This window comes from Arachis ipaensis, chromosome B05 (assembly GCF_000816755.2).
Source record: "Arachis ipaensis cultivar K30076 chromosome B05, Araip1.1, whole genome shotgun sequence".
NCBI lineage: Eukaryota > Viridiplantae > Streptophyta > Magnoliopsida > Fabales > Fabaceae > Arachis > Arachis ipaensis.
In genome coordinates, this window is record NC_029789.2 from 49,127,768 (window position 1) to 49,141,403 (window position 13,636).

The 13,636-nt window shown below is 33.1% G+C and overlaps 1 protein-coding gene across 1 annotated transcript; it reads right to left on the bottom strand.

The window, feature by feature from the left end:
- On the bottom strand, window positions 11,130-12,585 carry LOC107641860. The gene is made up of 2 exons (XM_016345281.2): window positions 12,035-12,585; window positions 11,130-11,441 (listed from the first exon to the last, which is right to left on the bottom strand). The coding sequence occupies exons 1-2, from the start codon at window positions 12,326-12,328 to the stop codon at window positions 11,376-11,378; spliced, it is 360 nt and encodes a 119-aa protein (XP_016200767.1). The 5' UTR covers window positions 12,329-12,585; the 3' UTR covers window positions 11,130-11,375.

A 13,636-nucleotide genomic window follows, 5' to 3' on the forward strand; every position in this document is an offset into this window, starting at 1 on the left:
TTAACCCTATTCAGATACGTATGTTTATGATTTTAGGATTTACTAATGCAAAGAACTATTTTTATCTTTAATTGATTTTCAGTTATTGATTTATTTAATTTATCATGTCTTCTTCTTATTCTCTTTACATGCCTGTGAATGTTATATTCATGTCAATGGAGTAGACTCCCAACTTGACTTGGGGGTTGACTAAAAGGAGACCCTTGAGTTGGAATACTCAAGTGATTAGTTCAATTGGAAGTTGTTGGCTAACTCTCTATTTACTAACACTAATCCTTCCATAAGGAGAGGATTAGGACTTGCGAATAAGAGTTAGCTCAATTACTTAACTTTTCTTTATTTAGTAAAGGTTAACTAAGTGAAAACAACAACCTCTTGCTATTCCACTTGGAAAAATCCAACAAGGATAGAACTTCCAATTAATCTTCCCCCGGTCAAGGCTTTTTATTTAATTATATAAATTCTCTTGTTAATTTTCATTGCTTTAATTTACAAAAATTTATTTTTCTATTCTCCAACTCTTAAAATTTCTCAGAAAACTCCTGACTAATAAAATAGCACTTTTGTCAACTCGTTGGGAGACGACCTGGGATTTTTACTCTCAGTATTTTTATTCTAATTTTGTGACAACCCTTCTAAATTGATAAGCGGATTTTTCGTCGATTAAGAACTGTACTTGCAATGTTGTTATTATTATAAATTTTTAATTGGCTAATATCCGCTCGCATCACAGGGTTGACTAATTGGGATTAATTCACACACAATTACCATGTTTGTAGTCCACAACTAGGATAGAAATCCTTAATTCCCTAACTCTCACCAAGAGTCTTCTTGCATGTTCATTTAATTTCTTGCTATTTACATTTCTTGCATATCTTGTCATCCAATCCCCATTTCCTCTCGTAGCCATTAACATGACACTTAATTGTAACTCCTTGGGAAGACGACCCAGGAGTTAAATACTCTCGGTTATAATTTGTTTTGTATTGTGACTATCTTTTGAATTTAAATTTGATTGTGGGAGTTAGTTGTTGATTTGGCTATACTTTCAATGAAGAGATTCTTATTTTGAGAAATTCCGAATCAACAATAATTTTCACTTATCAGATAACTAACTTTGCTAACTCTATGCAAGCAAATTTTACTGCCACGATTTAAGCTGTGGATGAAAGCTAATCCCCCAATTTTCAAGGGAACAAAAAATTCTGCTAAAGCAGACAACTAGTTCAAAGCTGTGGAGTGTGCATTACAAACTCAACATCTCCCAAATAATCAATTCATGGAATATGTAGCTTATCAATTAGTGGGAGAAGCTCAGCATTGGTGGCAAGGAGAGTGTTGATTTCTTCAACTACAGGATATGGATATTCCATGGGAGCTATTTCAGATTGCTTTCTACAAGAAGTATTTTCCTAAGTTAGTGAGAGAGGCCAAAGAGTTAGAGCTTATGCAGCTGAAGCAAGGTTCAATATCTGTGGCCGAGTATACGAGTAAGTTCGAGGAGCTATGTAGGTTCTCAAGGGTATGTCAAGGAGCCCTTGAGTCTTATGAGGGTTGGAAGTGTGAAAGGTACCAAGGAGGTCTGAGGGAAACTATTATGACTGTTGTGATTCCATTAGAGATTCAGAGATTCTCTAAATTGGTGAACAAGGCAAGAATTATTGAAGATTGTGCCAAGAAAATAGCTTTGGTTAGAGATGATCATGGCGGTACTAGTAGCAAAGGTTGTGGGAAGTATGTTCCATCAAGAGGCCAGAACTTCAAGAAGGATAGACATGCCCCTCAGCGATCCCAAGTTCAAGGGCATATTGGAAAGACTAACCATGACCAATATCACCAAGCGAGAGGAAGAGGTAAGCAGAAGTGAGCTCAACAAGAGGAATTAAGGTGCCCGAGATGTGGAAGATACCATCCGAAAATGTCGTGCATGGCTGTATTCAGTGGATGTTACCGCTGCGGATTGTCAGGGTATATCTCCATACATTGTCCTTACAGGAAGGACCAAGGTGTGGATTGGTCTCAACGATGGGGTTAAGGATCTCCAACTTGAGGTAATGATAAAATTGATAACCGAGTTTTAATCACGTTATAGGAGATTGTAACTCGACTCTCCTTATTAACTTATGATAGGGGCAAGGGTTTAAAACTAGGAATATTAGATTGAACGTCAGGATTAGGACCAGAGTTTAGCTTAATTTTATTCTATGGAATGTTTCCGTTAGGGCTGGCCAAACTTAGCATCAGAGGAACCAATGGGAGAAGATAATTCTGGTGGACGTAGCCAAGCGATTCGGATTCTTAGTGACAACTAATTAGAGTGACGCAGCGGAAGGCGTGAGGGAGCATTGACACGGTAGAATTATGAAAGACGAAGTACTTTAATGACTCAAATTAGGTTGGTAATATTAAGTAGTAGAACACTTCGTGGAAGGAGGGACAGTTGTAGCTGAGGGTTGTATACTCTTGGCGGTGAATGCGACTCTGCGTGGATTACTGACGGTTGAACAAAGTGACTGTGAAGAACAAGTATCCGTTGTCAAGGACAGATGACTTAATGGATCAGTTGCAAAGAACTGGAGTGTTTTCAACAATTGATTTAAGATCTGGTTATCATCAAATAAGGGTGAAGGAAAATGGCAATGGGAGACCTAATGCGAGAGAGATTACCAATAAATACGTGTGAACCGATCTGTCTTTCTTTTGTAACCCGAAGTGAAGTACTCTATTCCGTGATCCTTTTTTGATAATTAGCTTGAACATTTTCCAATCCTATTCTTTGTTCACATGTGTCCTCGCCCGAAACTCGTACCCCTTGACATGAGCCTAAACTTGTTTCGACCCAATCAAGTGTGGGGGAGATTATTGTTGAGATAAACCATCTTTATTCATGAACTCATAAAATTTTTAAAAATTATCAGAGACATATTTTCATTCAATGTGCCTTATTATTTCCCCCAAAGATTCTTAATTTAGAATTTCTTTCTTGGGGTTCACTCTAATTCTCTTTCTGGTGCATTTTCTTATTTCCTACAACCTCATCTGATCACAACACAATGTATCTTTTCAATTTCTTATGGATACCATTTGAATTGTTTGTTCTCTTTTGAGCTTGGTATCCCTTTAGATAACTTGAGCTCATTTCGGCATCGCATGTAATCCTTAGACGCAACTATTGATATGTTAATTCCTTAGGACACGAATTATAAACACGAAGGACGAAACTTGTGAGCGTGCGACATCACAAGGAGTTGTGAAGCTTTGCTTTTGCAAATGGCATTACGTATGACTAAGTTAACTCACAAGGATGCCCCGTTGGTACGGACGTCAAATTGTGGGAAAAATTTCTCAAAAACTTGAAAGAAAGATTTAACCACATCGCCAGTGCTTATGTTACTTGAATTTCATGAACCAGTTGGGATCTACGATAACGCTTCATTGAAAATCTTGGAATGCATTTTGATGTAACATTAGGATGTAGTGGTTTATGCGTCGCAACGGTTGAGGCTGTACGAAGTGAATTCTTTAACTCTTGATCTAGAGCCTGCTGCATTTGTGCTATGTTGAAGATGTAGAGCAAGGAGAAAACTACCTCCATGGAGATGGATGAAAGTACTAAAGGACTATGATTTTGGGTTAAGATACCACATGAGGATATCCACATTTGATTTTGGTTTTGACGTGTAGATTCTAGGGTGATTGATATGACATTTGGTACATGGTGAATTATTTAAGTGCAGAGGCAAGTAGAAAAGGAGAAAAATATGTGGGCATGAATTTAGGCTTGAATTTTAATTGGGTTTGACATGGAGTGGAATTTGGTTTTAATTATGATAAGTGAAAATTCATTGGTTGTTTAGTATGTTGAGCTGTAGTGTTGCACTTAAAGATGAATAACTTGAGTAGGTACCCTAGTTGTTGTTGAGGTCCTAGGTAATACAATTATTGAGGTTGAGGATTTAATGAGAAATTGATTTAGGCCTAGAGATGCTATAAGGCCCTAAATTATGACTTAGTCATAGGATAAGCGTAAACCCTATTTGGGTCAAGTTAAGGGAGTTCAGAAGTAAGCCTAGGTTTTGTAATCTGATAATGATGTATGACTTGACTGAATAATTGGATTAGTTAATTAATTAGCGGTTAAAAATCAGAGTGGCTCAGCAGAAGCTTGTGGAATGCAATTGGCACATGATAGTTGTGAATAGAGGTAGTAGAATGGTGATTAGACATATCTTAGACTGGAATACTTGAATAGTTTAGTGGGTTAATGTAAGTAAAGATTTCTAAAAAACTAAGTTTAATTATGGTTGTAAGATTAAATTAATTCGGGGTAGGTTTTGAAGATCGTTGCAGGTGTAATTGGATTTGTGTGTAGATGGTAATGGATAAATTTTTTGTTTTGCAAGATAGATTTAGAGAACATTAAATTGAAATACAGATGTTGTATTGAGGTTAACTGAAGGGAGCTAAGAGTGAGAAGGATGAGTATAGCATAGGCTTAAATTTGGTTAAGATATGGAATTATGAATAAGAATAAAGGGTGTAAATAGGAAATTGAGCTGACGTAGAGGAATAAAAATATGAATGGTGAGAGGTAGGTTTAAGTTGAGGGAATATTTAACGATGATGATGGGTAAACTAAATTTTGGGGACAAAATTTTTTATTTGGTGGGGAGAATGTGAGAACCACAATTAATTAACTGCTTAATTAATTAATTTAATTGCCTAAAATAGGTTTTAAAAATTTAGAATATTAATTATAAAATATAAATATGATATTTGGACTCAGTAGATTTTTTTGAGTTGGAAAATGTAATTTTCTGTAGAAAATTGCGTAAAGATGCGTACTGGTAAATTAGCCACCAGTATTGGCTTAAATCTGTTCGGTACTGTGTGAGAGCAATAAAAGCTGTAGAAAATCTTAGAAAATTAATTAAAGTTGAAAACCGGGTGCTTATTCTAAATGTTTGGCCCAAAATTGGACCAAACGGGCTAAAAACGCTAACGGGTTGGACTGGACCCAAGTTCGGCCCAAGCCCAACATATAAATACATACATAAGTGGCCATTTCAGCCACTTTCAAATAGAAACCAACAGGAGCAACGTTAATTGAGAGAGAAGAGAGCAAGGGTTTTAAAATACTATTCACTTCATCACTCTTTCGATCAAAATTCGAGTTGCGTTGCTTCGATTCGCGTGCCATTTAAGTTTGGTTTTTGAGAGATTTTTGTGATTTTTGGTGTTTAGGTACATTCTAGCACTTGGTTGCTATTAGGTTTTGCTCCTAAAATTGTTGGGTTAGGTAAGCTTTGCTCTTATTCCTTGTAAATTTGTGTACTTAGGAACCCTAGGTATTGATTTGTGGTAAATTAATGTGTATAGCTTGAAAAAATTGATTGTTGATGCTTGTTGGAGTTGACTGGTGATTTGTTGGTGATTGGATGGTTGATTTGGACTCAACTTAGTGTATTGTTCATATTGAAAATCGGCCAGGGTATGGTTTTGGTTTCTTCTATGTAATATATAATATTTTTAGACACTTACGCTGGTGGATCTTAGTATAGGATTGAATTTGGTTGTTGACAGTTGTTAAATTGATAATGTGTGAAGATATTAATGCTTGTGATGGTTTTGATGACTTGTGATAGGAATTGTTGATGTTGAGGTTAAATTATTGTAATTATGAGAATTTTTGATGTGGTATGATAAATGATGCTAATGAGTGGTGAGATTGTGTTCAAGTTGTTAATATTGGAATATTGATGTACAAATTGTGGAATTATTGAGTTTATAGAGGAGGAATTGATTGATATAGGTGTTGAATTGGTTGAATTGTGATGGAATTATTGAGTTTATTTAGTAGTGCTTTATGGTAAAATTGAATAAGCTTTGACTTGGTTTGGTTGTGAATTTTGGAAGTATGAGAACCTAGCTGATTTTGGAAAAAACCAGTTCTCAGTAAACTTTGACGGATCATAACTTGAGGAAAATAACTTAAAATTTATCTTAAATTAAAGATATTTAAATTGATATAAAGTTTGAGGAAAATAGATTTTTGTAGAGGAAGTTATAAACGTTTAAAGTTTAGTGTTTAAAACTGAATTCTGCAACTTTAAAAATTTTCTAAGTCTAATGAGGGTCGCGTACGCGACACAGTGCACGCGACACGACCAACCAATTCGGGTTGGGCATCATGCGTACGCGGGCACTACATGCATACGCGAGCTAGCAGAATTTTAACCCTTGTGTACGCAAACTTTAACACGCGACCCGAGCAACCCATTCGGGTTGGAACACTCGTGTATGCGAGCAGGGGGTTGCGTACGCGACCACCCTTTTTCAATAGCATGCGTACGCGAGCCCCCCGTTTTGCTGAAAAATGAATTTTCTTCGTTTTTAAGGGTTCTCTAACTTTCTAAACTTCTTTCAAATGCTGTTTAAGAGTACTATCTAGTAATTAGGATCTAATACTACTAAAGATGAGTTAGTGACTTATTTTAGTGAAACTCTACACGAATTTAGAAGACGAAGACTTATATTTCTGGAGTACTGAGGATGGATTTATTTAGTGAGATGGCAGAGTACTGTAATCACGATTGATATGATAAATTGTGGAGTTATGGATTTGGTGATGGTTGAGACGAGTCTAAAACTCAGAGTGGAATGATGACTTTACTGAGAATTGAAAATGATTTCTGAAAACCACTGATATATTGTTTTATACTGATATTGTTGAGACGCTATGCGCCTGGCAGGGACGGTAGGTTAATTCCGCCTGTCGAGGTCGTGGCGGCGGTGTAAGGGCGGTGGCTAGTCCCGCTTACGTTAAGATGTGAGGTCTGTGGCAGAGTACCCCACTCGCATCCTTTCGGATCACAGGAGTGTGCTTGGCACTATATCCGTGGGGGGTTTCCGTAGCTATATACCTTATTGAAAGGCGACATTCCCATGGGAATGTGTTGGATTGGTAGTTGAACCGACAATGTGATATCACACCCAAATAGGATAGGCATTTATCATGTGCATATTTTATATGTTTGCTTGCTTTGCCAACTTGCATTGTTTGCCTAATTGTATAACATGCTTGGTTATTTCTTAAATTACTTGCTATACATGATTATACTTGTATTTTACTTGCATTGCTATTACTTGTGTTTTCTACTGGAATTGAGGAGGATTGGAAGGCGGTGGCGATGGGATCGCATGGAGGTTAGGCTGGTGAAAGCTAAGGGATAGCGATGTAAATGTTAGATTAGAAAATCCCTAAGTTAGATCCCCTTATTTCATTATGGTTTTAAATTGATGGTTTTAAATTTAGTTATACTTTAAATTGAATCTCATGACTGATATGAAGCTCTAGGATTGCCTTTGGTATTCCAGAGTCTTATATCTTACATTACTGGACACTGTTACCATACTGAAAATCTCCAGTTCTCATACCAAATTCTGTTATTTTTTAGATGCAGGTCATAATCCACCTCAATGAGTTACGTGATGGTGACAGAGCGGAGGATCCTTATCATATTTTGGAGTCTTTTGGATATTTTGTTTAGTACTCTCACTTTTATATTTATATTTGCCTTGGAGGCTTACTTTGAGAGAGAGATATATTGTATATAATGGTTTTACCTTCAAAACTCTGTATGTCTGTATATAACTATTTGGCCTAAACTCCGCGGGCTGAGACTAATTTCTTATGACTATTATACTCATATATCTATTTATGCTTTCTTATCTTGTATCTATATCTTGTGCTTTAAGTTTATAGCTTCGTGTGAACGTTTTGCGCTTTTGTAACTCTGTTTTTGAGCTTATTTCTTCACCGGGCTTCTAGAATTACTATTTCTTTCTATATATAATATTGTATAAGCCTTAGGATTGTCGTAACCTTTGATTAACCTTTGCTTTACGGCATGGGGTAAGGCTTAGGGTAACTAGGGTGTTACAAAAACAACAGCAGTGTTCAACTTTCAAAATTTTCATATAAAATCCAAATTAAATTCAATGACCTTCAAATTTTATATGGTACCAATAGACTCATGTAGGTTTCTTTTACAATTAGTTTTAGGTCAATACCATTTTTAACGAAGAATTTATGTAGCTTGGAAGTTGGGTAATTTTATGCAGAGTTTTGTTTTTAAATCTAGTAAACATATCCTCTTCCAAGTCCCATAATTCACTCATTAAAATATGAAAAGCCCTAAAATGTAAGTCACATATACTAAACACACCCAACTTTTACAACCAATTGGTTGCATCTCAATATTCTTCCAGAATTAAAAGTAATAGACTTACAAAGTTACTGACTTAGAAAACAGAATCTGGTTTTTACTGCATAATGTATCATATTTCGAAAATCCATATCTTTATAACGACAATTCCAACAATCCTGGAATTTTATGACACTAAACTAAAAATACAAAAGTTTTACTTAAAATTGGTTCCATTTTGAAATTCAAATTGGAGAGTTCCCAGTAGAGCAAACAAGTTGCTACAGGTTAAAATCTTCTGCAGAAAAATTAGATTCGAAGACCACATTTCAAAAACTTATCATAAATTGCACACTTAACGAATAATTCAAAAACTTTTCAGCCTAGTTTAAGACACTTCAATATTCACCCCAAATTCGTCCCACTTAATTCCGATCATTTTAGAGATAATTATAGCCTTTCAAAGTTTCTGAAAACTTTTAAAAATAACACAAAATCAGATTTTCAAGAAAACATTTTAGCGTCTTATATTCCAATCCTTCGACAATCATCAAAATCAATTCCAACCAGTCACAAGTTAATTTAACGTCTTAAAAATTTTTCACTAACCATATACCTCATTAAGATAATGTTATCCTTTAAAAATCGTCACTTATGATTTTCATTTATTTTTTGTCCTATTTTAAATTAATATTCATGATTTCTATTTACATTAACAATCCATAATAATCCATTCAAGATCAGAATCTTAGCCAATTCATACAACAATCAATAATTCAAATACAATTCACAACCGCATCTAATCTCAATCATAATAATTTAGAGTAATCACAACAACTAACTATTCTCAAACACATTTTAAGCGATTCACATCAATTAATTAATTCTTAATCATTATTAACTATTTGCAATTATCCAATTAATTTTGCAGGCATTCTAAAATTAAAACAATTAAACTATAAAAATAAATCTCCTACCTCAATGTCGCAACTAGGAGAAATCAGAGACAAAATTGTTGCAATAGCGGCATCAACCGAATAGTTTGCAGTGGCATCCCAGTAGTAGCAACAGGAGATGCAGCCCCCTTCCTCCTGAGTTCTTGATTCTGGCAACGATGACGGTCCCAGGACAGAATTAGAATCCGTGGGGTCATCTCCTCCTCTCACATGCAACGGTGGCGGAACAGCGTCTCCTTCCCCTGATTCATGCGACGCTTCTCTTCTCTCTACACACAGCAGCAACGGCTTCCTCCGATGATGGCCCAGACGGCGGACTCCACCCACGAAGACGGCGACAGCAATAATGGCCTCTTCCTCTCGTTTGCCCGAAACAATGCCTCCCTTTTCTCTCGCGCCTTCGCTCCCTCTTTCTTTCTCTTTCTCCCGCGTTAGTCTCTCTCTGACACTCCTCCACCTTCATTCGACGGCAACGACAACAACGGCCGAGCCCTAGTCGGCTCCGTCCCTTCCCTCTCTTCTCCTTCTTTTCCATTCTCCTTTTCTCGTTTCTCTGTGTGTGTGTGTGTGTTTTTTGGTGAAGAGGAGGGTTACGATTAGGATTTATTATTTTGGGAAGTTTTTTTTAAATTTGAAAATTAGGGTAAGAAATTAAGAATTTTATAAAGAAGTAAGGATAGAATAGATATTTTGATATTGAAAATAAAAATTAACATAATAATAAGCATTTTTTTTGTCTTTGATATTTATGTTAATTTGGTTTAGTTTTAAAATTATCGCTAATTTTTCAAATATAATTTAATTTTATCTTTAATATTTTAAAAGTATTTCAATTATATTTTGAGACGCTAATTTCATATAAAATCTAATTTTCTGCGTACAAATAATAGATTAAGTTAGTATTAACACATTATTAGTTTTCTAGTAGTATTCTGTCTCTAAAATTATAAGTAAAATATATTTAAAAGGTCAAAAAAATAAAACAAAATTTTTGAAATAATATAAATATTGAAAACAAATAGCATGTTTATTTAATTTTTTATAACATAATTGTGCAAATAAACAATGAACAATCTATTTGTTTTAAAATATAATTCCATATGTCTTAAATTCTATATTAACAACAAATTCGGTTGTTACAGAAATTTTTTACTTACAAAATATTAAAAAAATACCTAAACTAAATTTATTAATTTTTCTCACTGCAACCTAATAAAATTAAAGGAATCAAATGATTTTCTTTTTTGGAAAAATTTTTTTGATATGTATTTATATTCAAAATTAAAAAAAGAATTATATCATGCATATAAAATTATTAACAAGTTCTACTTTAAAAAGAGAAAAAACAATTATATTTTTTTCTAATAATCATCACTATATGTTGTAAGAACCTAATTTATAATTGAGAAAGTCTAGGGGCCAGTAAATTTTGTGATTTTTAGCCATTAATTAGCTATCAATGATATTTTTAATGGTGTGAGATTTACATCTAATAATATAGAATCATTCAATTTTCTTTTGATAATTAAGTGTTAGCCAAAATTTAACAAAGACCTAGCACTTTTCTTTATAGTTTTATCTATTTTATCTATCTCTTTATTTTGGGTCAATGCTCCCTTAAAATTTTAACCAAGCTATGACTTCCTTTTACGTGGCGCATGACTCATTAGCCATGCAAGCACCATTATACGAAATCTATCAAAATCTCTATCATTTACATATTTTAATATCAGTGAAAAACAGTGCGAATTTATCTTATTAAATATTTATTAATTATCGTAATAATTAATAAATATTAAATAAAATAAATTATAACTGTTTTTATCTAATTTTTTTTGTTACCAAAAATTTTCAATTTAATATATATCTTTATAACTAAAAAGTAACGAAATAACATATTTCACTCAAGTATAATGGTATATGTGAACATCTCTTAATCTTATTAGTTTGAACTTTGAACTAAAATAGTACTCAAACTAATCAATCACCATTTCACCACAAATTGTAGAAAATTACTATTAAGTTATGATCGCATCATTACCAATAAATCAATAAAGAAAATAGCTAAATAGCCAGAATATTTTGTTTGAAAAAAAAGGGCTATGTTATGATCTCATCATGATCATAATTATTCCTTAAATGTTATCTATTATGACCTATCATATATACTAACTTGATTTATGGCATAGTTGTACCAGTTACCCTAAGTTTGCTACTTTTCATGTCTACAAATCTCCCGATTTTCTTGCTCTTTCCAAAAAGACAGGGCTTCAAAGAACTGCAAAAAACAAAAGACCAAAAAAGGAAAGAAAGTTTCAGAAATTGACTAAAATATTTTACTATGAAAGATAAATATGTGCAATACAATTCTGTTGATGGTACATATATTTTTATTTTGATATGGGAATTAGTAATCGGACTGTCCGATTACTTTGTAAGTTAGTTTTTAAAATTTTTTTAATATCAAATTGGAAGGTCCGATTTGTTTGTTGTAATTTTTTTTATAAAAAAAAATCAAAAATCGGAGGGTCCGATTTTTATTCCTAATAAATCGGATGGTCCGATTTCCACATTTTAACCAAACAAATTCCACATTTAAGAATAACACCCTTATCCATCCATAATTCTAAAAAACTCCATTTCCACCCCAATATCAAAAATAATTTCCGTCAGAAATTAGTATCTTAATTTATTAAGGCTACAACAACTTCGATGCTACATTATATATGATGAATAATATGATTGAAACTCAAGTAGCAACTGGTCATTTTATACAAACAACTAAAATTCGTCAAAAATTATTTAACAAAAATTTAACATTTAAAAATTTTTAAAAATCACACATTCAAAATAATAAAATAAAGGACTTGCCTCTTTATTTTCTTCCTTTTTGATGGGCTTCGCTACAAGAACTTGCCATGAATCTTCCTCATACATGCACAAATTACAACTTCTTCTAGTAACTACCGTCTTATTTTTTCGTTTTTCTTCGTTTGATTCACATAATGAATAAAGCTCCAATGATGACTCCATTTCTTGAATGCTCTCTTGATCCATTTCCTTGGAATCATCATCAATCAACACATCCCCATGAATTTCAGCTTTTGACGACTCTTTAGACTTTGATGAGGCTCTTCTTTTAAACAAATTTTTCATAAATTTCATTGTTAGGAAACAGACAACATGGATGAGAAAAGGATAAAGAATACAAGAGTTAAAAGGAAAACTATGGCAATGAAGAGTGTGATATTGGAATTAGAAGAGGGAAAAGAAGAAAGAACAAAGAAGAATGGGTTAGCGATGGTAACTCATGAGGCTAAGACTAATTAAATGGCTCTAATTAGTTTTACTGTCATTATGTTTGTGTTTGGGTACAAAGAGAGAATGTGAAGTGATTAGTTAGGGTATGTTTGTTTTCATATTCAAGGGAGGCACAAATTTCGGGTTGCAGTTAAGATATGATTTTGTTTACTACTTTTTCAATTAAAAACAAATAGTCTTATCCAGACATTTTTAAATTCACAATCGAGTATATTTTTAGATTTTTTTTATTGGCTGAAATTTTATGTATTTGTGTATTTTTTACGGTTGATGAAAAAATAAAATAAAAGAGAAAGTTGAAGTACAGATCACAGCAACATCGAAAACAATAGAAACCACAACAGAATTAGAAAAACAAAATCAACGGCGCCAAAAGCAATTCTGCTAAATTAACTGTACTCATTCAACAATATTGCCGTTGAGATTATTAAAGCTAAGGTACGAATAATAATGCTAATACCCATGTCCAGTGGCGGAGTCACATAGGAACAAAGGGACAATGGCTCCCTAATTCTAAACTTTTACATATAAATTATATGTAAATTTTAATTTAATTTTATTTTTAAATTTTATTTTAATGTTATTTTATTGTATAAATATTTTTAATCTCTCTCTAATATTTTATCTATCTCTGCCGTGCCAATGTCACCAACCTAAATACCTGTAGCCAGCCCCAAGATAGTGAAGTAAGAACAAAGATAACATCACTACATCATATGCTATATATTATCCAATAGACTATAGCGTATAGAGCACTAGCCTCTTGATGGACACATTAAACGGATAATTTTTTTGAAATAAATAAATTAAATATTTTATTTTTTAATACATATAATTTAAAAAATATTTATCAATTTATATAATATTATTTATCAAAGATATCAAACAAATGGGCGGACAAGTTGGAAGCAACTCGTCACAAATAGCGAACCAAAATTACAAAAATGATTAGGCTCATATTTTAAACGAGTAAAAAAAATATATAATGCCAATTTGACTTGACTCATGGGAGTTAACGAGTTAGATAAGTCAACCCATTATTGACTCATTTTTTTTGTATTTTGTAAAAAAAATTACTATATATTTTAGTAATTTTTTACTTGATATTCATACAAATAAAGAGAATTATATATCATACATTTATGTGTTTTT